The 26,818-nt window shown below is 46.9% G+C and overlaps 1 protein-coding gene across 4 annotated transcripts; it reads right to left on the bottom strand.

Moving 5' to 3' along the window:
- Positions 1–1,458: 1,458 nt before the first annotated feature.
- Positions 1,459–26,546, bottom strand: LOC146019967 (uncharacterized). Of its 4 annotated transcripts, none has more exons than XM_083152672.1 (14): positions 26,472–26,546; positions 22,318–23,367; positions 22,003–22,216; positions 20,533–20,681; positions 18,933–19,040; positions 18,332–18,511; positions 15,084–15,628; positions 13,098–13,422; positions 11,151–11,361; positions 8,855–9,003; positions 8,659–8,772; positions 7,442–7,612; positions 5,842–5,935; positions 1,459–2,773 (listed from the first exon to the last, which is right to left on the bottom strand). In XM_083152672.1, exons 2-14 carry the CDS (start codon positions 23,252–23,254, stop codon positions 2,710–2,712), a joined length of 3,261 nt encoding a protein of 1,086 aa, XP_083008798.1. In that variant the 5' UTR covers positions 23,255–23,367; positions 26,472–26,546; the 3' UTR covers positions 1,459–2,709. The 4 variants fall into 4 exon arrangements, 3 of the variants coding, with proteins under 3 accessions (XP_083008798.1, XP_083008797.1, XP_083008795.1); XM_083152671.1 differs by lacking the exon at positions 26,472–26,546 and adding an exon at positions 26,364–26,467; XM_083152669.1 differs by lacking the exon at positions 26,472–26,546 and adding an exon at positions 24,133–24,349.
- Positions 26,547–26,818: the final 272 nt, after the last annotated feature.

Here is a 26,818-nt window from a genome sequence, read left to right as displayed (position 1 = left end):
GTTTCCCTTTATAAGCTGCAATCACAGAGATAATTATTTAATATCAAATTAGCAGGGCCAGATGAACAATGAGGTAGTACAGCTCTATGCCTCTACACACATATAGACATGATGGTAAGATGGTAACTGGCCACACGTCACAGGTATTAAACTTCTATTTCTAGTTCTCTCACAAAACTCTTCTATTTTTATGTATTTTATAAGACAGCACTAGCCACACCCATACCACACTGACCACACCCATACCGCACTGACCACACCCATACCACACTGACCACACTCACACAGCACTGGTCACACATGCAGGGTCGCCGAGAGGGGGGGGGGGGGTCGGGTTATAATTACCCGGGCCTGAGCTTGCTGGGGGGGGCCCTGGTCCGACCAACCTCTGTCCCCCCCCTTCCCCCTCTGTCCATCCCGGGCAGCAGTAGCACAGACCTACAGCGTGTGCTGCTCACTGACCGCGTGATAGCTCATGTTGAGCCTGCTGTCAGCACAGCACATGCTGTAAGTGTGCTGCTGCTGAGGGGGGAACAATAACACCCCCCCCCCCCCCCCCCCCCCGTGCTGCTGCTGAGGGGGGGGGGCAATAACCCCCCTCCTCGACTCTAGAGGTCTCACCCCCCTAACCATTTTGGAGGCGTGGCCTAATTGCAGGAAGTGGCCGCACCTCCCACAATTAGGACACGCCCCCAAAATTTTACCATGGCCCGGCATACTTCTCGGCTGCCCTGGTCACACTCACACTGCACTGGTCACACCCATACTGCAATGACCTCACTCACACAGCACAGACCCATACCGAACTGACCACACCCACACAGCACTGACCACACCCAAACCGCACTGGTCTCAGCTCCTCCCCTTTTCAGTATAGGCCCATAAAGCAATTTCAGCCTCAGGCACATGTGGCCCTTCATCCGGCCCTGACATAGGGCCCCATGAACATCTAGGAAGATTGTGCATTGGCATTAACCTTCAGGGTCCGACAAGACATCAATTCAGAGGCCTACCTTTACCTGCTATTTGCAGAGATGCAGAATGAGCATCTAATGGGGTAGAATCATATATGGTGTTAACAGTAGGCAGTGAGCCACATTCCAAGAATGCGCTTTAGAGAAGCAAAGGATTATGGGTCAGTTCTAGACAAAGGGCTTTAGAAACTGATGGTGAAGAAGCTTCAGACAATCGTCAGGATGCCGAATGAACTCTGAGTTTTTTGATTTTTTAAGCCACAATCATTTACAAGGCAAAACCATGACTGTATTATATCCGGCTGCTTATCTTGGTTATATGTTAGTGCTTACTGCGCATGTGTAAGCACCGGTACTAGCCACTGACCAGTACATCTTAATGAGGGTTAATATCCTGCAGCAACGCACAGACAATGATATTTAATGCAATATACAGACAAAGGTGTTTGAGCCAGGACCTTATAAAGTGCAGTATGGTGCCTGCTTGAATAAACAGCTTTATGTATTTGTTTAAAATCTTGGGTGAGGAGAATAACACAAGGGCCGTCAGTGGACCGCCTTACAAGTCACTGGTATCTAGTAGAAGTTTTGTCATTACATTGGCCAAAGTGCAATGCCAACTGGATGTTGCGAAATGCGTCCCATTAAAAGTATATGGTGAAACGCAATAACAGGCCTGTGAGAGGTTCAAGGTCATTCAAAAACTGATAAATAGGCCACGTCCTCAACTTTATTGCACCTGTATGACAAAGCCACCACCGGCCACCTCTTACAGACCAAAAACTTTATATCCACTGTCCACGAATAGTTTTTACTTCTTAGATAAAAGTTCCCTTTTGCATAGAAAAATATAAAGGAATTTGAATTTAGTGAAACCTTCGGAATTCTGAAAATAAAACAAATATATTCTATAGCTTCATACAGAAAATGGTGGCGGAACAACCTGTACTCGGGGACCTTAAATCACCCAGAGAGATTCTCATCTATGCACTAAGCCTCGGAAGAGAGTTAAAGTGAGATAAAATACCAACATATTGGCTCATAACTGTCATCAAACAGGCTGTGTTTGAAAATGTTAGTTAGGGGCTGATTCCCTGATTCTTTATCTCTTTCCACTTTATCATTATCCAAGACTTAGAACATAGACCACGGTGTGTTGAATGTCGTCTATGTAACCAGCCCATAAAATCTAAAAGATTCTATCCAGCTATAGTCAGAACTATACACAGTTTAGCTTTGGCCGTGATTGGAGCAGAGAGTGACCCCTCACGGCTGTTGTAAGCAGTTTAGAACGTCTGGAGACATCACAGAACCTGTAGTCTAGAACAGAAGCCTAAGCAGGAGGGATACTGGAATGTGAGAGCAGAACCAGGAATGTGCATATTTTCCCTAAGGACTTCTGTATTCTTCTGTCCTCTATATTATACATTAGAACAGAGACATGTGAATGTCACAAAAATAATTTTTCTTCTAGAAACAATTGCATTATTCTGCTCCAGAGCTCCAATGACGTTCAGTCTCCATATTTTGGTAAGACTTCCAGGCCCTCTTATATGAATGGAGGGATCAGTTCCCCAGCAGGAGAAACGCATTTCGCAGTCTTGTCAGTGGATGGACGCCACTCGGACATCTTCATCTGCAGCTCGGTGTGTGTCCATGAAGGCTGCACCTAACAGACAAGGCCTGTGCTGTGGCTGTGCCTGTCTCGCATCTTTAGTCCATGTGTCCCTACTCCTCAGTAGTCAGATGTCTGCCCTGTATGATGATTCATTTCCATACTGGTGTAGTTCTGAGGAGTCCTGGAGGACAAACGGGAGAGTATTAGAGTGGTGCCAGGGGTGGGCTGGTAAGGGAGGGACGATCCCTACTATTCAGTCAAGGCCAGATCAAATGCAGTCCTGTATTCTGGTCTGAGCAGTCTAATACTTATGACAGATTTCATCACGCCCAGCTAATTATTATATGTTATTTATATCCGCCACAAATGTCTCACAGCTCCGTACATATGCTAATAGCTCATAACATAGGGTGGATAGTGAGTGTCAGAAGGTTCTACCATTCTTACTGGTAAATAAACAGCATTACCAGGGAGCTGTATATCTGTCACTAGAATGTCCTCTGTATTGTATCACTGTCATACTTTCCCCTATATTGTACAACTGTCACTAGAAAGTTTGCTGTATTGTAGAATAGTCATTTGAATGTTATCTGCATTGTATAACTAGAACAATCTCTTAATTGTACAGTATATCAGTCAACAGAATATTATCTGTATTGTATGTTTAACTAGAATGTTCTATGTATTGTATATCAAACACTTGATATTTTATCTGTATTGTATATCAGTTGACACAAGGGGCCTTATTCTAGTTCACTCTTTCTGAAAAAATCCTTCTTAGATGGACAACACCATGTGCACTGCAGGTGGGGCAGATGTTACTTGTGCAGAGAGAGTTAGATTTGGGTGGGGTTTTACTTCAAAGTGAGATCTATATTGCAGTGTAAAAATAAAGCAGCCAGTGTTTACCCTGCACAGAACCAAAATAACTCGCCCAAATCTAATGGGCCCCATACATCAGTAATTAATTGTGACAATCCTGAGATCCGGAGATGATTGCCACAATTAATTTTAGATGTGTGGGCTCCCCCTTTTGGCAATCCCAATTAAAAATTAATAGGGATCGCCAATCGATTGCTTAATCAGATTTTTAAACATGCTTAATAATCTGGTATTATCTGCGGATCTTTTTTTATATGTGTCTTCTTCATCTATTTACATTATGAACAGATGAAATGACAATCGATTGGGCAATTTCCAGATATGAAGATGCAATCTTTAGATGGAAAAATCTGCCGATCACTGAAAATAAATCTGTAATGTGTGGGCAAAGTCAGATAGATTGTAAAATCCATTTATCTGGCCCAAAAAAAACACTGGATCTGGAAATCCATTAATTGTGATTGCTGATGTATGGGGCCCATAATTCTCTCTGCACATGTTACATCTGCCTCACCTGCAGTGCACATGGTTTTGTCCATCTAAAGCCCCGTACACACGGGGGAGAAATATTGCTCAGCCATATATTGCTCAGTGTCTCCTTTTCATCAGCGACCAGAGATGGGGCTGAAAACGGGAGCGCGCACCCAGCGATTTATCGCCGGGGCACACTCCCATCACTGGCAATATGGTCGCCAGCGACCATATTCCCAGCGATATCAGCCCCTATCCCCCAGTGTGTACACAGTTTAAGAAGGATTTTGTCAGAAAGAGTGAACTAGAATAAGGCCCAATGTTCTCTGCATTCTATGTCTGTAACTAGAATGTTCTCTGTATTGTAGATCTGTCAATTATATCTTCTCTGTATTGTATGTCTGTAAAGAGAATGTTCTTTGTATCTTTCTCGATTATATCTTCTATGTATTGTATATACCTTGAATGTTCTGTATATTGTGTATTTGTAAATAGAATGTTCTATGAATTGTATAACTGTCACTAGAATTAACTCTGTATTGTATCATTACAATGTCCTCTGTATTGTGTCATTAGCATATTATCTGTATTGTAGGTCTGTTCTCTTTATTGTAAATCTGTCACTCCTATCTTCTATATATTGTATACAACTTGAATGTTCTCTGTATTGTAGATCTGTCAATTTATATTTGCTCTGTATAGTTTATACTGTACCTTGAATGTTCTGTGTATAGTATATATGTGACCAGAATGTTCTATGAATTGTATAACTGTCACTAGAATGCTTCCTGTATTTTATCATTAGAATGTCCACTGTATTGTGTCACTAGCATAGTCTCTAAATTGTATGTCTGTTACTAGAAAGTTCTCTTTATTGTAGATCTGTCACTCATATCTTCTATGTACACCCGGACTTCTGTGTACACAGCGGCTGCAGTCGCGAACAATCAGTTCCCCGTGCAAACGCGTGGTGGACCGGTTGAATTAGAATAACCCCCCCGTGTGAGCAGAAGAGGAGTGTGGGGATGGGGGGGGAGAGCAGTGAAGTGTGATGGGACAGTGTAAGCAGCAGTGGGGATGGGGGGGGGGGTAGTCAGGTGTGATGGGACAGTGTAAGCAGCAGAGGGGCTGTGGGGATGGGGGGGGAGCAGTGAGGTGTGATGGGGCAGTGTAAGCAGCAGAGGGGCTGTGAGCTGTGGGGATGGAGGGAGAGCAGTGAGGTGTGATGGGACAGTGTAAGCAGCAGAGGGGCTGTGAGCTGTGGGGATGGAGGGAGAGCAGTGGGGTGTGATGGGACAGTGTAAGCAGCAGAGGGGCTGTGAGCTGTGGGGATGGAGGGAGAGCAGTGAGGTGTGATGGGATAGTGTAAGCAGCAGAGGGGCTGTGAGCTGTGGGGGGGGGAGAGTAGTGAGGTGTGATGGGATAGTAAGCAGCAGAGGGGCTGTGGGGATGGGGGGGGAGAGCAGTGAGGTGTGATGGGACACACCTCAGAGGGGCTGTGAGGATGGGGGGGGGGGACAGTGTAAGCAGCAGAGGGGCTGTGGGGATGGGGGGGAGCAGTGAGGTGTGATGGGACAGTAAGCAGCAGAGGGGCTGTGGGGATGGGGGGGAGCAGTGAGGTGTAATGGGTCAGTGTAAGCAGCAGAGGGGCTGTGAGCTGTGGGGATGGAGGGAGAGCAGTGAGGTGTGATGGAACAGTGTAAGCAGCAGAGGGGCTGTATACTGTGGGGTTGGGCAGGGGGGAAGAGCAGTGAGGTGAGATGGAGGCAGCCTGAGCAGTAGAGGGGTATTAATCGGTGTTAGGGAGGGGGCAATAATTTTGTGCCAAAGGGTGGTCCATGATCAAATCTCCCCCTCGGGTTGTTGGCAGAACTGAAGCATTACTGTGCCACGTACCTCTTACGCAGGAAGATTATAAATCCGGCCACTCCGCAGATCACCAGCAGCAGCAGCAGCACCAGGAGGGAGACCTGCCACGCCTTGAAGACTCCTGTCAAGACACAGACAAAAGGCGACTCAGTCAAGTGCGACAATGGGGGCCAGTTGCCAACTGGTAAATGTGTAGCCAGCCATGCAGTCAGACTTATCTGTCCGCCTAGTGGACAACGTACATATGTGCATAACAACATTTTAGTTGGAACATATCACATTCTGAATGCATCCCGCCACTGATCGCATGCACAGCGCATTTAGTCATGTAGATTGAAGCCATTGCGTTGTGAGGGCTTCTGGGAAAGGGACCTGGGAGTCCTTCTGTGGTTGCACAAGCCACGAGGGGCAGATTCTCAAACTCGGTCCTCAGGACTTCACACGGTGCATATTTAGCAGGTTTCCTCACAGAATCACAAGTGAAATAATTAGCTCTTTGAAAATGTGTCAGTGAGTAATGAGTGCACCTGTGCATCTACCGGGTGACCTGGAAAATGTGAACTGTGTGGGGTCCTGAGGACCGAGTTTTAGAACCCCTGTTCTAAGCCAATAAAATAAGCAAATGGTCTATATATGGATTTTTAAGAGACAAAATGATAGGTGACCAGGCCGTCCAGAGGAGGGGTGGGCCTGTGATATCACTATCACCTGTGGCTGCCCTCTCTCTGGGACGTCTTATTAATAGCCAAGTATCGCATGTCCTCCTCTGGCACCGTACTGTACTGATGTTGAGAGGGAAAAGCCAGAGGTCAGGGACTGCAGCCAAGTATAAGGCTACCTTCCATATTAAAGGTCAGACATTAAAAAGAGCCACGGGCTCAGAGGGCAGATAAGATGTGATTTTCAGGTGTTGCGCAATGATTACCGTGTTGCCATGCACAGCTAAGGATCATGGGAGTTTTAGCCTGAGAGCACCCGCAGAGGCTTACATTGCATAACACAGCAGTGGGAATATGATCAGTGGGGCAAGCAGAGTCTGTCACTCAGGTACAGTTGCCATGTTTTGACTTCTCTTCCCCATAATCCTCCTATGTTCCCTAGACTCTCCCATCATATGTTATTGAGGTTCATAGGATGTGTCTGTTATCTAATCACCCAGTATAATACCCTTGTTATAGTACAATATGAATCCTCCCTTAGGGATGTATCAAGCTTCAAAAGTGTTAAAATGGAGAGTGATAAACAGCCAGCCAATCAGCTCCTACCTGTCATTTCACAGGCTGTGTTTGAAAAATAACAGGTAGGAGCTGATTGGCTGGTTGTTTATCACTCTCCATTTTATCACTTTTTGAAGCTTGATACATCTGGCCCTTAGTATCAACCTTTTCCTTGCGTCTACCTTTTTCTAGGGTCGACATTGTGCATGTCAATCTGGGGTCGACACTGTTGACCTGCTATACCCCACTGAGCCAATCATATGACGGCACTCAGTAATGAGGACTAGGGATAGCCAATCCACGATCCCATTCCATTCACTAACTCCACAATGCAACTTCACATACACTCCTATCGCTTGGGAGGAGTCATCCCTGATTGGACCATGGTCATGACGCATGGCGTGGGTTACCTTGTGGCTTAATATGACACCCCGTGTAATGCCCCAGGGAGCTGCCCTGTAGGGGCATTTCATGGCTGAGCAGTTCTGCGTTCCATCCCTGGATGAGGTGCTGGTCGCTGGGAGTAGTTAGGACGGTGCCGGTGAGGGTCATCTTCTCCTGCGTACACATCACATCCAGCTCTGATAATGGGAAGATGGAGGCGGGGTTCAGATTTTGGAATAATAAACCAATCAACTTCTAGCTCTCATTCATGTGGCACAGTCTATAAAATGACAGAAGCTAATTGGTTGCTATGGCCAACTCCATTTTATCTCTCTACAAGGCTTGACACAAACTCCCCCACAATAAGCTGTAAGATCAGGACTGTCCTGTCAATATGCATGTCAGTCAGGACGAATCGATACCAGAGCAACCACTACTTCCAATGACATAAGCAGGAGGAGATTTATGAACCCTACTGTCTGCTACCCCAATCAGATAATCATGAGTCGTCTGCTTTAGTCTGGGAGCTTTGACCTTTGCGCCAACCTGGGTTTTACTCTGGGGCGTATTCATTGGACCAAACAGTCTTGTAACATAGATATGAACCCAATAATGAAAGCAGTATTGCCTAACAGATGGCCATTGTTGTGATTGCCATCGATGGTTACCATTCATAGCAATAGTACAAATGGTAGCATAATATGTTATGAATGGCCATTGATAGTTTTAACTGTCGATGGTCATCCATTTTCTTTGACTGACTGGCCCATGGGCCAATCAGTACATGGTGGCTTCATGAGTCTCTGTGTCCCGGCACCTTTGGGGGAAAACAACTGTGCAGTCGATAATATGAGTAGATGGCAAAACTGTTCTACATCGGCTAAAAACCACCAATGATTATGAATCATCGATGATCGATGGACATCCCTATTCTACAGTGTACAGCAGCCTTCATCTAGTAGAGTCAGCCATTTTGTGTATCTAGGATAGCCAGCCATTTTGTGTATCTAGGATAGCCAGCCATTTTGTGTATCTAGGATAGCCAGCCATTTTGTGGGCATACGCTTCAGTGATGTCACTGGTTTCTCGGAGGTTGCATTCATGAATATTGACCCAAAATGGCTGCCTCCAATGTGTATGAGCAAGGTATATGCTTTAATTCTAGATAAGGGGTAACTGCTAGATAAGTAGTTGCATTGCATGTGAAACCTGGCTAAAGGCAGGTAAAGGGGGTGGAAGTGACCTTGTATATATGATGGGGGTATAAAACACGAGCAGTACTTCTCCATGGATTGGCTGAGGGTGGTCTGAAGCTTATCCAGAATGTTCCTTTTCATAATCTCCCATCCGGAGCAATCTGCAAGAGAAAACATCGTCACATGGAATGTATATGAAAATGCAAATTGTAATGGTAACCGTATGACGGAGTCCCCAGTTACCCATTGCGGAGTCTTTCACACAAAGGTCAAGCTGTACTGGGGTCACGGTGGAAGGACAAATGTTTTCGGATCCTGGGGTGGGGTGCTGGACGGGCAGCAGCTGGGTGACGTAGCTCTCTGAGACAGAGCAGCGGCTCACAGACACCAACCTTATGCAGGATAAAAGCACAGGGAGAACATATAAATAAGACACATTTATTCCCATACAAGTCGCTGGCTCGAGAGGTAATACATTAATAATCCTGTAGTGTATTTGTACCAGAGAGTGATGTTACTGAACTGCAGCTAGAGGGCGCTCTATAACGTTAGTGTTTGTAGGAGTCTGTACTGTCGGCTAGGTGACCACAGGCAACATACAGGAGTGGAGATGCTGTACACAGCTACTGTACTGCATTTACAATTATTACCTGTGCAAACACCCAACAACACAACATTAACATTCTCCCAGACCTCAATCTGACCACAACAGCTGGAAACCGCCAAAGTGACCCAGTTCTCCTGGGAAATGTTCCTCTGCTCTTACAGAGACTTTGTAAGTGAATTTGGATATATATATATATATATATATATATATATATATTAATAAATTCCCATAAACAAGCTCGCTACATAACTCATTTCATTACCTAGGATATTTCCGCCTCTCCTGCATCATTCCCGCTTCCTAGTAAAGTGGGCAGGAAGAGGAAATTATAGCTGGGACGCATGTGGGGGTGTCCTGCTAGTCTTTTCTCTGGGCTCTTATGGAGAGGAGACCATAAAGACAAGTATCAGATAAATGCAGTATATCAGTGGTTCTCAAACTTGTTCCTCAGGACCCCAAACAGTTCTCGTATTCTAGGTCACCAAGCAGGTGTACTCACTGACACATTTCCCAGGTTACCCAGCAGGTGCACAGGTGTACTCATTACTCACTGACACATTTTCCAGGTCATACAGCAGGTGCACAGGTGTACTCATTACTGACTGACACATTTCCCAGCTCATACAGCAGGTACACAGGTGTACTCATCACTCACTGACACATGCCCCAGGTTACCCAGCAGGCGCACATGTGCACTCATTGCTCAATGACACATTTCCCAGGTCACCCAGCAGATGCACAGGTGTACTCATTACTGACTGACACATTTCCCGGGTCACCCAGCAGATGCACAGGTGTACTCATTACTCACTGACACATTTCCCAGGTTACCCAGCAGGTGCACAGGTGTACTCATTACTCACTGACACATTTCCCAGGTTACCCAGCAGGTGCACAGGTGTACTCATTACTCACTGACACATTTCCCAGGTCACCCAGCAGGTGCACAGGTGTACTCATTACTCACTGACACATTTCTCAGGTTACCAGGTAGGTGCACAGGTGTACTCATTACTCACTGACACATTTCCCAGGTCACCCAGCAGATGCACAGGTGTACTCATTACTCACTGACACATTTCCCAGGTCACACAGCAGGTGCACAGGTGTACTCATTACTCACTGACACATTTCCCAGGTTACCCAGCAGGAGCACAGGTGTACTCATTACTCAGTGACACATTTCCCAGGTCACCGGCAGGTGCACAGGTGTACTCATTACTCACTGACACATGCCCCAGGTTACCCAGCAGGTGCACATGTGCACTCATTGCTCAATGACACATTTCCCAGGTCACCCGGCAGGTGCACAGGTGTAGTCATTACTCACTGACACATTTCCCAGGCCACCCAGCAGGTGCACAGGTGTACTCATTACTGACTGACACATTTCCTAGGTCACCCAGCAAGTGCACAGGTGTACTCATTACTGACTGGCACATTTCCCAGGTCATACAGCAGGTACACGGGTGTACTCATTACTTACTGGCACATTTCCCAGGTCATACAGCAGGTACACGGGTGTACTCATTACTCACTGACACATGCCCCAGGTTACCCAGCAGGTGCACATGTGCACTCATTGCTCAATGACACATTTCCCAGGTCACCCGGCAGGTGCACAGGTGTAGTCATTACTCACTGACACGTTTCCCAGGCCACCCAGCAGGTGCACAGGTGTACTCATTACTGACTGACACATTTCCCAGGTCACCCGGCAGGTGCACAGGTGTAGTCATTACTCACTGACACATTTCCCAGGCCACCCAGCAGGTGCACAGGTACCCATCTTAAAAGATCCACAGGTGGGACTAATTATTTCACATGTAATGATTAAATGTTTTCAGTTAGTTGCAGAAGTGAGTGCACTATGTAATGAAGGGACATGAAGATGGATAACTCCAATGACACATGTTGTAGTATGATACTCACGCCTGATCCCTATACAAAGTGACAGTCCGTGCGCTCAGATCTCTGAGAGCGTCTGTGCTTGCGCTCCTTTCCCACGTGTAAAGAATTACATCCAATAGATCTGTCTGAGTCAGGGAGGATCCGAGCGGGAAAGACTCGGGACGCCCTTTGTATAGCGCCAGGGCCTCTGTGGTGAGATTGTAGGGACGGAAGTGCAGAGGGAGCTTCTGATCTGTGGGAGGAAAGTAACAGACATCAGGACATTGTCTACGGAAAACCAGGCAGAATTTTTGCCACATCCTAAACTTTTCTTCATTAAGAGGTCCAGTATGTATCCATGAAGTGTGTCAGAAACAGTGGCACCCCCCTCCCTCCCAGCAGGCACTACTGCAGCACCGCCTAAAATGCTCTGTTCCTGACCTGGACTTCCTTGCCAGAGGTGGGGCTGTAGTACATAATCACACCTCCTGTGTCCCACCCAGGGCCGGCAGTATCTCATGAGGGAGGGTCAGAGTCCCCCTGTCCGTTGCTGCCATCACAGAGGCAGAGGGACTGGGGGCATGGCAATCAGCTCTCAGAGTGCTGGCCATGCACCACAGTGATGAAACAGGGCGTGGATTCGTGATTGCAGACATTCCCACAAAGTTCCGCCCCCTTTATCTGAGGTCACACCAAGGGCGTAACTACCATAGGTGCAAGGGGTGCAGCTGCTATGGGGCCCAGAGCTGAGGGGGGCCCATCTTTACTGTCTAATTAATGTTTTAAATACATTTATCACCATCAGTTGGTAAATGGGGGCCCCTTACAAACTTTTGCTATGGGGCCTACTTATATCTAGTTACACCTCTGGGTCACACCCACTTTCCTTGAGCACACGCAGCAAGGCCACGCAGAAGGCCCGCCTCACAATACCCAAATATTGGGAATTATGCATAATTGTGGATACAAAGTGATGCAGTCATGCTGGTGCCAACATGGAAGCAACCATCTTAAAATCAAAGACAATCTAATGTGTGTGCCGTTATTGTCTGACGCTACTGCGATTTGCTGTCACGGTGCAAATACCAAACAGCTATAAAGGAGCAATTTATCAAGACTCTCCCAAATCTACCACAGCTGTGTAGCCATACTGAGCCTCTCTGCCAGCATTAGTAACAGTGACATCTGCAGTATACACTCGCCATACACTGTCATGTGATCATCACCAACTATAAGGTGTGCCCAAATGAAAATGAGTTGTTTGCTGCAGCGGCGGTGTATCTCATTGGGTTCATGTGTTTGCCGATAGATGGCGTGGCGGTGTCCCCAGTAGCGCATGTGTAGTGAATGTCTGTTTCTTTAATCCTGGATAGTTGTTTTGCGCGGTTGGATGTATGATGGTCAGATCAGCGCAAAGAGCTGATATCCAATTTCTTTGCGCAGAGGGCGGGCATGCTTCAGACATTTATCGCAGGATGAAGGTGGCATACGGACAGCAGGGTCTCGCACTGGCAGCTGAGCCACCAGAGGTGGTTTCTGGGACTGGATTCATCTCCTGGCCGCTGACCAATTCTGGGCTAAGAATAGGACACTCGCAGGACATTAAGAATATGTGTGCCCTATAATGTGCCCTTGTAAAACATCTCCACACTTATATACACACAAACACACGCGCACACACACACACGCTGGAGAACACAGAATATATATAAAAGGCAATTGGGGGAGATGTATCAAAGAATGAAGACGTAACGTACATATCAGTCAGCTCCTAACTGTCATGGTTTTAAACACAGCCTGTAACGTGACAATTGGGGACCGCTTGGCTGGAACTTTATCCCTCTCCATTTTATCTTGTCCCAAGCTTTGAAAAATGTCCCTGTTTATTTCTCTCCACTTTATCTCTCTTTGATAAATCTCTCCCTGTGAGATTTAAATGTATTAGAGAAAAAGAATCTTCTCATGAAAGCGCAGATGTAATACACTTACCCCCGGTCCCATTGACGCTGATCAAGTATAAGCCATTAGCCCCTATTACGCCTTTCAGACCGAACCGATCGTAAACCTTCCCATCTCTGTTATACATGACCAAGGTGTGGCCCCAGATTTGGTCTCCGGGGGGTCCTTTCAACTCAACAAAGACGTACGGCACAGAGCCGTGCATAACGCCCACCTCACTGATCCGCAGGGTGGTGGGCGAGCCGGATGTGCTAGGATGGGCAGAGGTTCTGGGGTGGGTGGAGGTCACGGTTGGAGGGGTGGGGGGTGACACAGCCTGACAGTCGTTCTCTGCGAGAGGGGTGGTCTTGGTGATCTGAAAACATAACAGAATGGTGGTAACATTTCTACAGCACAGTATGTGCCGCGCAGAATACGGCGGAGATGCAGCTCAATAAACTTTCGGTATCTTACACAGAGCAAACTAGGGATGACCATCGATGATTTAAAATCATCGATGGTTTGTGGCCGATGTTGAATACTTTTGCCATCAATGTGGGAGTACCAGATAGTTTCCCTACATCGATGGCAAAGAAGAAGCAATGTTTCCTTTTTTTTTTCAAGGTGCCAGGACACTGAGCATAGCTCCGCCCCCGACACCCGGAAGTCCCACCCCCGTGTTCTGATTGGCCCACGGGCCATTCAGTCAAATATAATGAATAGTGGCTAACTGTTTGATGGATACCCATCGATAGTTTTAACTATCGATGGGTATCCATCAAACAGTTTGCCACTATTAATCGCTGGGTGCAGAATTGCCATCAATGGCAACCATCGATGGGGTCTGCACCGATGGCCATCCCTAGAGCAAACAGTAACGGAATGGCTGAATCATGCAATGCCAGCGTTCCCAAAAGAAGGGGCAATAGAACCGATACATTGGTGTAAATTTGTGATTTGCTTATAATTGTAGGGCTAGACCACTCAGCGTCTAAATGGCATATTTCAGACTATGGGCCAGATGTGCTAAGCTTGAAAAGTGATAAAATGGAGAGTGATAAACCAGCAGCCAATCAGCAGCTAACTGCCATGTTACAGTCTGGGCTTGAAAACAGAGTTAGGGGCTGATTGGCTGCTGGTTTATCATTCTCCATTTTATCACTGTTCAAGGCTTAGTACATCTGGCTCTATGGCATTTATGTATGAAACTTGGAGAGACATAAGGCAGAGAGATAAAGTATCAAACGACCGCCCCCAACTGTCATTTTTCAAACATAGGCTGTAACGTGGCAGTTATGAGCTGAGCTCTGACCACTTTATCTCTCTCCAAGGATTAGTACATATACCTTTTAGTAAAAAAAAATGGCAGTTCAGAGCTGCCTGGTACTTTATCTCTCGCCACAGCTTAGTACATAGACCTTGTCTGTCCTTGCTGTTCATACATTCCATCCTAAGAGACCATGTACCAGTGGCGTAACTATAGAGGGTGCACAGGGTGCAGCTGCTATGGGGCCCGGCGGGCTGGGGGGGGGGGGGGGGGGTTTGCCGTCCCGCTGACTGCACGCTGCGTTTTGGACTTTATAGCCACACTGCAACGACCAGCAATCGGTCCGACTTTCCTGACGATTTCCCTTGAGCTCAGAGCAAGATTGAGCGTGCACACACTGCATTCTTGCTAACGACTTGTACACACTACAACAACCTTCATTCCACTTGGCAATATGGAGTAGCATCAAGGTGACGTCAAATCGGTCCAACATATCGTTGTCACCACACTGCATTAAACCTGACATCATTGAATGTTCCTGTGGGAGTGAACATACGTTGGTCCGAATAGCCCAATCAGATGGCATATAGCTAAGTGTGTACCCAGCCGTTAGCCTTCTATGACACACCTCTGATGTACTATAGACACACCCCTGAGGAACCACAGAGATACTTGTTATCGTATACCTAGCACATGGGCAAGTTGACAATGGTGGATAAGCTGTATGTCACCATATGCCACCTCCTGTTACTTGGTCCATGCCAATTTACCTGAAAAGTGGAGTGGTCCAATGGCGCCAACCCATGGCAGCGACTTAAAGACTCGTCCTCCTCATGAAACTTTTCATTTTCATGGATTGCCTTCTGTCCTGGGGTTAAGACATTCAGGAGCCCCGAGGCATCGTCCCTTGCCTGTAACACATACACCACAGCATCCACCAGGCCATCTCGCGTCAACTTATTGTTCGGAAAGAAAGGCTTCCCCGGGCGGTAATGCAAGGCCACTGCATCCGCCCCATTCTGAATGATGTTAGCGCGGAGCGGGATGTGCGGCTGTGGGGTCATCTTGGCGCTGCCGACCAGGAAGAAGCCATTTTTGTCAGTGTAGAAGCCTTTGAGGTCTTGTGCAAAATAAGCCAGATTGTTCCTCCCATTGTAGAGGACCAGCCAGTAGCCGTCCAGGCTGGCGGCGCTGTTACTGGTATGGTAGAGTTCCACATATTCCGTGTCCTCAGCTGACCCTGGGTTGTTTGGGTTCACTTCATTAATCAGCAGGACAGGGGTGTTAGAGGACGGAGCAGTATTTGTATTTAATTCTGTAGAGACGGAAGTGAGAAACGGTTAATAACACAGACTTCCGGAACATACAGCGGGAGATGGTTCAAGCATTGGAGAGCAATAAATCAGAGTAGTTGAATAAAGCAGCCAATCAGCTTCATTTTATCATCTGACACAGTCTTTGAGTTAGCAGTTAGAAGCTGATTGGTTAGTTTGTACAACATCTCCACTTTATCAATGATTAGCTGTGAGCTGTGCTTTGTGGGTGTCTTTAGTGCTATGAGGGTATGGCCAGTGATGTGTGGGTGTGGCCAGTGATGTGTGGGTGGGGTTAATGGAAACACTGTCAGCATCTATGCAGTGCAGGTGGGTATCGTACCGTGATGCTGAGGTTATATGGGGGGGTTCGATATTACATGGGATGTGCTATAGGCAACAAACAGAATCTACTTCCTATTAATTCAGCTCTATAATATCATAGATATTATCTGATTGGTTCACCATAGCAACATCCCATGTGACATAGACTCCCATCTTGGTAAATTCCCCTCATATAGTCTAGACAAGGGAAGACCGATGATATAACCAGACTGAGGAAGTGAGAGGAGAACCACAGGCGAGCCGTGCGGGCGATGCAGCTGTGTCCCAGGAACTGATCCCTTCTGTATGATCATTTGGATTTACTGTTATATACTGTCGGCGTCTCAATAACTGTGTGATCGCAGCGACTATCGCAGGACAAGCAGATACCGAGCCATCTGTGGCCAACTTTAGAGATACTACGGGGTACACGTACTAAGATGGAAGTTCTATTGAAGATGGGATGTTCCCATAGCAACCAATCAGATACTTTCTATTATCGGTACTCTTTACTTAGCACGGCGGCCATCGCGGCCATCGCGGGCATTGAATGCACTAAAAAATCGGGTGCAATGCGACCGACGCGATGCCCGCGATTTCCCATAGGGAACAATGTTAAATGTCTCAATTGACCCGATTTTCCTGTTCAATGCCTCAATTGACCCGATTTTTCCATAGGAAACAATGTTAAATGGCCCACAGAGGCCAAATAGGCACCCTGAAGTGTGAAATGGCCCCCACAATTGTTAACGCCACCCCACGATCAACGTGAACCCGAAGCGTGGCGAGCGCAGCGAGCCCGCGAGGGGCGGCGGTACGCGTCCTACGACCTTTTCATACCCCCACTATCCACGTCGGCGTGGAGTTGAGAATAGAATAGTGTGGCGAGCGCAGCGAGCCACCGAGCCCGAAGCGTGGCGAGCGCAGCGGATACCTGTGAAGCCCGCGAAGGGACGCGTTTACCTGTGAAGGTATCCGCGTCCCCTCGGGGGGCTCGCTGCGCTCGCCACGCTTCGGGCTCGGTGGCTCGCTGCGCTCGCCACACTATTCTATTCTGAACTCCACGCCGACGTGGATAGTGGGGGTATGAAAAGGTCGTAGGACGCGTACCGCCGCCCCTCGCGGGCTCGCTGCGCTCGCCACGCTTCGGGTTGACGTTGATCGTGGAGTGGCGTTAACAATTGTGGGGGACATTTCACACTTCAGGGTGGCTATTTGGCCTCTGTGGGCCATTTAACATTGATTCCTATGGAAAAATCTGGTCAATTGAGGCATTGAACAGTAAAATCGGGTCAATTGAGACATTTAACATTGTTCCCTATGTGAAATCACGGGCATCGCGTCGGTTGCGTCGCACCCGATTTTTAGTGCATTCAATGCCCGCGATGCCCGCGATTTTTTTACCTGCGATGCCCACGATCAAAATCGTGGGCGCCGTGCTAGGTAAAGAGTACCCTATTATCTTTTAAATTGTACTGAATAATAAGAAGTAGAGTCTTATTGGTTGCTACGGGCAACATCTTATCTTCAATAGAACTTCCATCTTAGTAAATTGACCCCTAGTATTGTAGTTGCTGTCACATACCCTACATTCTATGACGCCTTACACTCCGTAACACTGCATGCCCTGGTTTTTTTTTTGTTGCTGGACTGGTTTGGGGGTGCCCTGCACCCCAGATATGACACCCGGAGTTTTAGGGACCTACTCGACAGAGGTGACCTCAAATTTGGTGGGCTGATCTTTTTTGGGGGGCCAAATATATGATAACAACCTCTTAATTAAATATAAGGGGGCTTCCCCATGAGAACGCTGTGTTTCCCTAAAGCCGGTGCCTGCAAGGGCCGGTGGCGGCTGACGTCACATGACATTAGAGCCCACCCCCTCTTCCGCGGGCTCCACCGGAAATAAAAGTCAGTATAGACAGTTTCCGAAGGTGACCATCCTATGATTTCACTCCCCTATAGCCGCGTGCGAGGGGGGGCGGTGAATCAGGCCCATTGTTCCAGAGAACGGCATCAATTATAGCCACTGGCACAGTGTTGCCTAATCCACTTCCTGAGGACACCACAAATATTACACAATGTGCTGTCTACACACTGGGGGGAAGCATCACAAATCTACAGTAAAGAAACGGGAATCAGAACTGATCGTTTCGGTGATAATACATTATTTGGTAATGGTTGGCATGTCGCTGCTGGCCAATCGCTGTGGAACTACAAATCCCAGCATGCCCTGTCACTCAATTTGGCCCACCGTCTGACGTTATAAAATGACTAAAATTGTAGAATTTTGTTTCTACATTATGTCAATAACTTATAAACGGTGAACAAATGCCCCAGTTGTTTTGCGTCTCCAGACATTTTCATCAAGCGCCATTTACCTGGAGTCTGCGTTGGGCCTGCGTCTGTCTGCGTGCAGGGTGACGTTGCTGTTGCTTCATTGTTGCCCACAGATAAAACACTTCCCATCTTTGCAAGTTGGTCGATCTCGCCCTGAAGTGAAGTAACATTCTGGCTGGCGTGCAGTGTCAGGAGCTGTGGCTGGCAGGTGAGTCTGGCGTCTGTGCACCAATACATACATACATTCAGTGAATTTTGGGGGATTATTGCCGCATACATTCCCTGGTTCCTACCCAGGCCTCCTAACTAGGGGTACATTTACTAAAGCTTGTAAAAATGACAAGAGGAGATGTTTCTCACATCAACCAATCAGATTCTGTCTAAAATGTCTCTATTGCATCCTAGAAAATTAAAGACAGAATCTGATTGGTTGATATTGGCAACATCACTTCCTGTCATTTTTACAAGCTTTAATAAAATTATGAGGAGGTAGGGTGAAGGGTCATTCCCCCCCAATGTGCCACATACAGCCTCGTCCCACTTTGGGGACCCCCAATACTGGCGGGTATGATTTGCATCTCTATTCAAATCCCCCCTGACCCAATTGTCTCTTTATAAACCCTCTTTCAGCTGACATCTCACCTGTGAAGAAGCCTGTATGTACATCGCAGGTGCAGAGAGACTGGAGAGAGTGGACCACAGCCGTGACAAGCTCAGAGAGGACCTCATCTCCCTGCCACAGGGAGCAGTCTGCAATGAGAGAGGAGGACACATTGGAAAAACTCTGCATTCATATACTAGTACCCTCCGTGCCAATGGGGGTAATTCAGAACTGATCGCACGGATGTGAATTTGTACGGCTGGCGTTCAGTTAAGACGCCGCCCCACTAGAGTGAAATCCCTGTGTGATTGGACGTGTACGGCTACAAATCTATCCGCAGCCGTGGGAATATGTCCAAACCCCATCGTAACAGGTTCACCGTCTAATGATTCTTACACTGGGCACCAGTCATCGCAGGCCCAGAGTAGCCAGGGACTTACTCGGCGGGGGATACGGTTGTATTGTCGACCCGACTTAGGTCGACACCATTAGGTCGACAGGCAACAAGGTCGACGGGGTTCTTGGTCGACATGGATAAAGGTCGACAAGTGTCCAGGTTGACATGGGACAAGGTCCACATGGTTTTAGGTTGACAAATGCCAAATGCATTAGGTCGACATGGACAGGTTTTTTCACTGTTTTTTGAGCCGACGTGCTGACAGGCGGTATTTCATGCCCTACCATCCACTACTAGGGCGTGGTGGGAGAATAAAATACTGAGCCGAGCGCAGCGAGGCCCCGAGGAGCTGCGGTTGACTTCCAACTGTGTCCATGTCGACTGTGTCGACATTTGGGTAAAAAAAATGGTGAAAAAACCCATGCCGACCTAACGCATTTGTCAACCTAAACCCATGTCTACCTTGTCCCATGTCGACCTAGACACCTGTTGACCTTCACCCATGTCGACCAAGAACCCTGTCAACCTTGCTGTCTGTCGACCCAATGGTGTCGACCTAATGACTATAGACCTAAGTCGGGTCGTCAATACCATCCACACCCCCTCGGCAGTGCAATGGATAAAGGCATATCCAGGCTGCAGCTGACAAACACATACGCCGAGCATTGTCCCGGACACTCCCTGTTTTGCTTACCACACCCACTTAACGGCTGGTTACCGCCTACAAAAGCCAACTTCCTGTCAATAGCCCAGCGGCGCGCAAACAGAAATAGTGGCAGGATTTCATCCTCATAGCATGCGTACTGCGAACCTTACGCGTACGCAATGTCTTCATGATTGGCCGCCTGAATTGGGCCCAATATAAAAATCTGCTTGTACAAGGTAGTGGACACGTGTGGATGTGTGCTAATAAACAATAATTATATTTTACATTATACATTGGCACTATAACTATTAACACACTTGTAACATACCTCCCAGTCCCAGCCATCCCAATTTCGGCGGGACTGTCCCAATTTAAGGGTACTCTCCAGCACTCTCCATAATGTTTGTCCCGATTTGGGTAATTGTGTTTTATGGTGATAGATGCAGACAGTAGACATAGGCACACCCTCTATGATACGGGCACATCCTTACTACGCCGCACACCCCAGCCGAGATTACGATGGTCTCACGGTGGTGGTAGGCTTTTGATCAAATGCCAATCTGATTGGTCCTTGTGGAGAACATAGATGTGTACTTACCTGTAGTTATCCTGAAGCACAGGGAGACACTGTGGCGGCTGATCACTGGCGGGCATTCATTAACCTGTCCAGGAGTGTTCTCTGCAAGAATGAAGGTTGCCGGCCCATCCTGGCCCTGAGAGCAGAGGCTGGCCGAGATGTTCACATCCCTAATGGTATAAAACACAAATAATACCTGAACAGCGGAACAGACACAATCCTGCCCCCACACTGACCTGCTCAAGGGGTAAACTAATATTTACTTTTTTTTTAGAATGGACACTAGGGGGTAAATTTACTGAAGCTTCTAGAAAATGATGGACAGAATATGACCGGTTGCTATGGGCAACCTCAACTCACTTTTAATTTTTTAAAGCTTTAGTAAATTTACCTCTATAGGTCGATTTTTATCGATTTCAGATCAATAAAATTGATCAAAACCGATGTTGAGCTTCCAGGGCTAAACCAAACATTTACTTACATATTATTTTTTATATTCATTTTGAAATGTTAGTAAATGTGTGTTCTAGCCCTAGAAGCCGAACATCGATAAAGATCCATTTGAATGAATCTGAAATCGATAAAAATCATTCAAAACTGTCCTTTAGTAAACATAGCCCTTGTCCTTAAAGAAGGAGACTTTAGTAGACTCATACCTCTTTTACACCGCCGGAAAAACCCGGGTTTTTCCCTTGTGGACCCAGGTCGTCGGCGGCGGTGTAAATGGGGTTAACCCGTGTCTCTTAACACAGGACTTCTACCCAGGTCCTGACCAGGGTAGAACACGGGCAGGACCTGGGTAGAGGGCAGTGTAAACAGGTACGCCGGTCATCTGACCCGGGTCCCGTTTACATCATTGGGGTAAGCCCGTCCCACGGACCGCAACATCCGCAGGTTGGACGGAGGTGCACACACAGCCTCTGCTGCTGTACTCTGCAGACAGCAGCGGAGGCAGGGAGGAGGTGAATGGATGCCTGTGTGCGGCATCCATTCACCTTGTGGATGGGGGCTTGGGGGTGCATGGGGGCTGTGGGCAGCCCAGCAGCTTACCTTGGTGCTGGGCTTGCCCCCCAGCGTGGCAGTCCGGGTCTCGGCACGGCGATCGGCGGTCCCAGCGCTAGGAGATGATGTAATTTCCAAGCGCCGGCTCAGGAACCACACTGCAGTGTAAAGGTAACAAGCGCCGGGTCACACCCAGGTTAAAGCTGGGTCCAAAAACCCGGGTGCGACTGCATTTTGGTGTAAAATGAGTATTAGTGGAAATGTCTTAAGCCTTATATACAGTGGACTAGAGGACAAGTGAAGAACTTTCTCATACCAACCAGTAAACTATCAGGAAACATTTACTGGAATCATTCTATGGAATGATAGGTAGAAGCTTATTGGTTGTCAGGGTAAACTCCTCCACTTGCCAGCTTCTCCACTCTTTAGAAGGTTTGATACATTTCCCCCATGAGTCCTATTATATGAGTCGGCAGTTAACTCTCTTACCAGTTGTGCCAGTAAATGATATTATTGCCCACGGCCAGATCCTGAAGGCTATGAAACGCCATGTCCTCATAGTCGCCGTACACCAAGGCATTAACCAAACCGCTGGTGGTATAACGACTCTTTTGGAAAGAGTCTCCGTTCTTCCCCATGTACAGCGCCACTGCACCACCCCCCTTGATGTGCAATCGGGCAGCATCGGCCAGCGTCTGCTGGGCTGGGGAGAAAACAGGGAAGAAGGACATTACTCGTGGCCCAACACCAAAATTAATGCAACTTATTATTCATACGACAAGATAAATCGAAAAATGGACTCACCTCTATTATCATGCTTCTCATTCACAAGCAAGAACAGCCCACTGGCATCGGTTTGACCCTTAATGTCCGTAGAGTAGTAAACCTCTTTATCCATCCCACCAATAAATGCTAGAGTCAGGCCAGAGAGAAGAAAAGATGGTGGCCCGCGGATTTCTACATACAGATCTGCAGCATAAGGGGAGGACACTTCGTTTATCATGACTGGAAAGACTTTGCAGTGATTTTCACTCCCCGGTGACAGGTGCATCACATGGAAAGTCCACCGCCCGTCTATGTCCAGACACCTTCCCATGGACTCATCTGAGGTGTGGAAGCTGGCATCCTCTAAGAAGGCCTCCATCCCTGGTGTGAGGGTGCTTAGAAGGCCACCTGCCTGGTCATAACTCTTGGACTTGTGAACCAGGACGTCCACTAAGCCATCACGGGTTACCTGCATGGACTCTTTGTAGGGTCCCCTTCCAAAATAAAGCACAATGGCATCAGGTCCGTTCTGGATGCTGTTGTGTGGCAGGATTATGGTGGGTTTAGGTTTGACATCCGATGACCCGATTAAGAAGAAACCTTTCTTGTCGGTGGAGAACCCTGTTAAGTTCAACACTTTGTAGGCAGTGTTCGTTTTGCCATTATATAAGACCAACGTGTAGCCGTTGAGAGAGAAATTTTGACCGCTAGTATGGCGGAGCTCGATGAACTCGGCGGTGTCATTACCGGGGTTGTCTGGGTTCACCTCACTTATCAGGAGTCGTCCTTCCAAGTTTATCTCCTTGGGGTTCTTAATAAGGTTCTGACTGTTGACCACAGAAAGCGTCCATGCCAACAATATCAGCAGAGGTTTTGAAGGCCTCATTATGGCCGCCTTAGCATTGGACTTAGCAAACCCTCCCCCTCTCTTATTATAATGGTGGGGGGATGGTTTTGAATAGAGGGGTAGTATCATTCAGCAGAGTGGTGGAACATGGGAATACAAAGTGGAGCATCACATAGGCGCGTTGGTCCAGCAATGGCTTAGCTGCTCTACACAGCGGTGTCTCCTCTGGAGATATCACAGATCTGAAAAGAAACATTTTCATTTAAATTGTCGTTTTTACATTTGCAGTTTTCACCTTAAATTAAAAAAACAAATTTAGTTTGACACTAAAAAAGTACTGAACATCAAAACATACATAGAATAATTTATATAAAAATATATATATATATATAAATAGGGTACTTGTGTATTATCACGGCGCCCGATTTCATCTAAATCGCATACGATTTGCGTCCGATTTTCGGCCGATTTCGTGGGCGCCGTGATAATACACAAGTACCATAAATAGTTCTTGCATTTAACAAAAATATTGCCTGTGTTTGAACAGTGTATATTTAGGGACATCATGAAATGTTTGACACGTGGGTTTGGAATGTTCTGTCAACACCCCACAATGTCACCCAAATGCCGACAGGCGCAAAAAGGCGACAGATAAAATGGGAACATGTTATGGAGAGAGACAAAGTAGGGAGAGAACAACTGCCAACCAATCAGCTCCTTATTGTCATTATTCAAACACAGCCTGTAACATGACAGTTAGAAGCTGAATTGTTGGTACTCTATCGCTCTCCATGTTATCTCTCACCAAGGCTTAGTACATTTCCCACTCGGAATATTGACAACCACACATTTCATGTGTCAACATTTTGATTTAGTCAACACACTAGTTTTGTAGGTGTTGATATTTTAATCAAATTGGGCGGTCATCATGACCCAGCGGTTTCCTGAATACCCTTCATATCTCTGCCCCTTGACAATCTATTAGCCAGTAATTCCAGAACACAGACCTGACAAGCTTCCAGTGTACAGGCCGCTGCTTCCAGGACCCTGAGGCCGGAATGTAGGGAGAGTTGTAGGATAGTGACGGATTGGCGAGGTGGGAAAGCGGAGAGATGTACAAACCAGAAACAGATTGTATCCAGATTTGGGTGTCAGCAGCGGAGTCACACGTCTGTCTCCCTCTGTCACTTCTCCATGAATGCAGCTAGAACTCTTCGCAATTGTGATGACTCAGACAGAATGACTCACAGCCTCACAGGATATTTTCTAATTATCACAATGTTTGTAAGAAATAAATATCTCTCTTTCCATAAATAGGGAAAATGTAACGGAAACTTTAATATCGGACAAATATGGCTACACTGCAAAAAGCAGTTGTTAAAATGACACTGCTAAATTATTAAAACAACGCTTGTGATTGGCTGGCAACAAGGGTACTTGGCACTTTACTCATGCAGTACATGCCTTCCTCTTACACAACTGTGCGGCCAATCCGAGTAACCGCAGCCCTGCTCTCATCGTACAATGCTAAATTCAGTGCTTTTCGGCCTCCATGTATCTGCAGTACATTGCCACCATTTCCTGATCACCCGACCGCAGGGAGGAGGAATTGGGCAAGTTTCACAAATCTTCATTCCCCAATCCTGATCCATTATTGGATGGGATTGGCAAATCAGGGATTGATCCCCGGCAGATTGGGGAAACGGCAGCCAGGTGTGTTGGGGTATTAATTCGGGATGAGGCGAGACCACCAGTATAGGCCGTAAATAGGTATGAGACCATGACAGGGATAAGGCGTCCCCTCGCCATCTTATTCCATGGAAATCTCTAAAAACTTGCATGGCCCATATGCATCCCAGTGATGCACTGAGAGGGGGAGGAGCCATGGACAGGTATTAGGAAAGGTGTTACACATCGGGGACTGGGAGGTGCCTATTCTGACGGAGGGAGATTAACGGTCCTAATGGTGTGTAGGACCATTTATCTCCATACGTCATTAACAGAGGTCATACTCTAATATAAGATAGATAGATAGATAGATAGATAGATAGATAGATAGATAGATAGATAGATAGATAGATATGAGATCGATAGATAAAGATAGATAGATATGAGATAGATAGATAGATAGATAGATAGATAGATAGATAGATAGATAGATAAATAGATAGATAGATAGATAGATATTAAATATATAAGGTTGACATGGGGTTTTTCACTGTTTTTTTACCCGAATGTCGACACTGTCAACATGAACACAGTTTGATGTGCACCGCTTCGCTCTAAATGTTCCGGGCACGATGCCTCGCTGCGCTCGGCACACTTTTTATTCTCCCACCACGCCCTAGTGGATGGTAGGGCATGAGATACCGCCTGTCCGCACATGGCGGCTCAAAAAAACAGTGAAAAACCCCATGTCGACCTTTCCCATGTTGACCTAATGCTTGTGTCGAACTAATGACCTGTCGACCTAAACCCATGTCGACCTTGACCCATGTCGATCTAGACACATGTCTAGTTGTTGTTGACCAAATGACCATATCCCTATGGCGCCATATAAATAAACAATATTAATAATAATAGATAGATAGCTAGATAGCTAGAGAGATAAATAGATAGATAGATAGATAGATATAAAGGGCTAGATAGATAGATAGATAGATCGATAGAGACTGTAAGCTTGCTAGCAGGGCCCTCCTACCTCTATGTTGGTTTACTACCTGGTTTGTTGTAAAGCACAACAGACTATGCGGCGTATATAAGAAATTGTAAATAAATAAATAAATAAATAAATAAATAGAGAGATAGAGGAAATATATAGATATGACAGATGATAGATAGATAGATAGATAGATAGATAGATAGATAGATAGATAGATAGATATGAGATAGATAAAGATATATTTTCCAAGCCCAGCCTGTGACACGGCAGTTAGGAGCTGGTGGGCTGGTTCTTTCTCTCCGTCCATCTGGCCCATAGATGAGACCCTCCATAGACAGCTAGTAGTTGTGTGTTGTGCACAGATTACACACACAGCGCGTGCTCACAGCGCAGTCACAGCGCAGTCACAGCAATACACAAAGGAATCAGTCCGTTAGAGAGTAACACATATAAGACCCTGATAGTGAGGAGGATCCGGGCTGTGTCCCATCACTGCTCCCCCAGCCTGCAGAGCTCACACCCTCCCCGGCCCACCACCACCACCACCCTGCAGTACCATAGGCCCCTGGAACTTACTGAGCATCCTGTCTCCTCCACCGCATGTCTGACCTAATTTCTCCTGAAGGCCACAGCACAGAGCCCTCTCCTCCGCCCAGAACACAGCATATAAGAAATGTCTCTTACTTTCCTCTGAAATCCGAAACCTTTAATGTGCTCCCTGCTATAAAGCCCCCTGATCTGCTGCAGGATCCTTCCCCACTGCAGGGATTAGGGATGGGGGGGGGGGGGGGGAAGCCCTGATCACTACCAGATGTTGGTCACTGCAGAGGGGTTAACCCTTTCTCTGACCCTTGGGCTGGGAAATAACATACCTGACTGCATATGACAGGATAGGGGCTTATATATACACACGTGGGGGGATATACTGCATTGCTGTATGCAAATATCTATCCATACCTCCCAACTGTCCCAATTATTTGTGGGAGTCCCCTGTCACTGAGTGCTACGCTTAGCAGAGCAGCGGTCACAGA

Source organism: Crinia signifera, chromosome 7 (assembly GCF_055691185.1).
Source record: "Crinia signifera chromosome 7, ASM5569118v1, whole genome shotgun sequence".
Taxonomy (NCBI): domain Eukaryota; kingdom Metazoa; phylum Chordata; class Amphibia; order Anura; family Myobatrachidae; genus Crinia; species Crinia signifera.
This window is presented reverse-complemented; position numbering and strand designations above follow the sequence as displayed.

Bases quoted from the DNA above. Each gene is read 5' to 3' on its own strand.
- LOC146019967 (XM_083152672.1), bottom strand. From the start codon at position 23,254: ATGATACTACCCCTCTATTCAAAACCATCCCCCCACCATTATAATAAG. The intron at 20,682-22,002 runs GTAAGAGAGTTA...TTATACCATTAG, and splicing joins ATCATTTACTGGCACAACTG to GGATGTGAACATCTCGGCCA. The intron at 15,629-18,331 runs GTAAATGGCGCT...CCGTCTCTACAG, and splicing joins AGGCCCAACGCAGACTCCAG to AATTAAATACAAATACTGCT.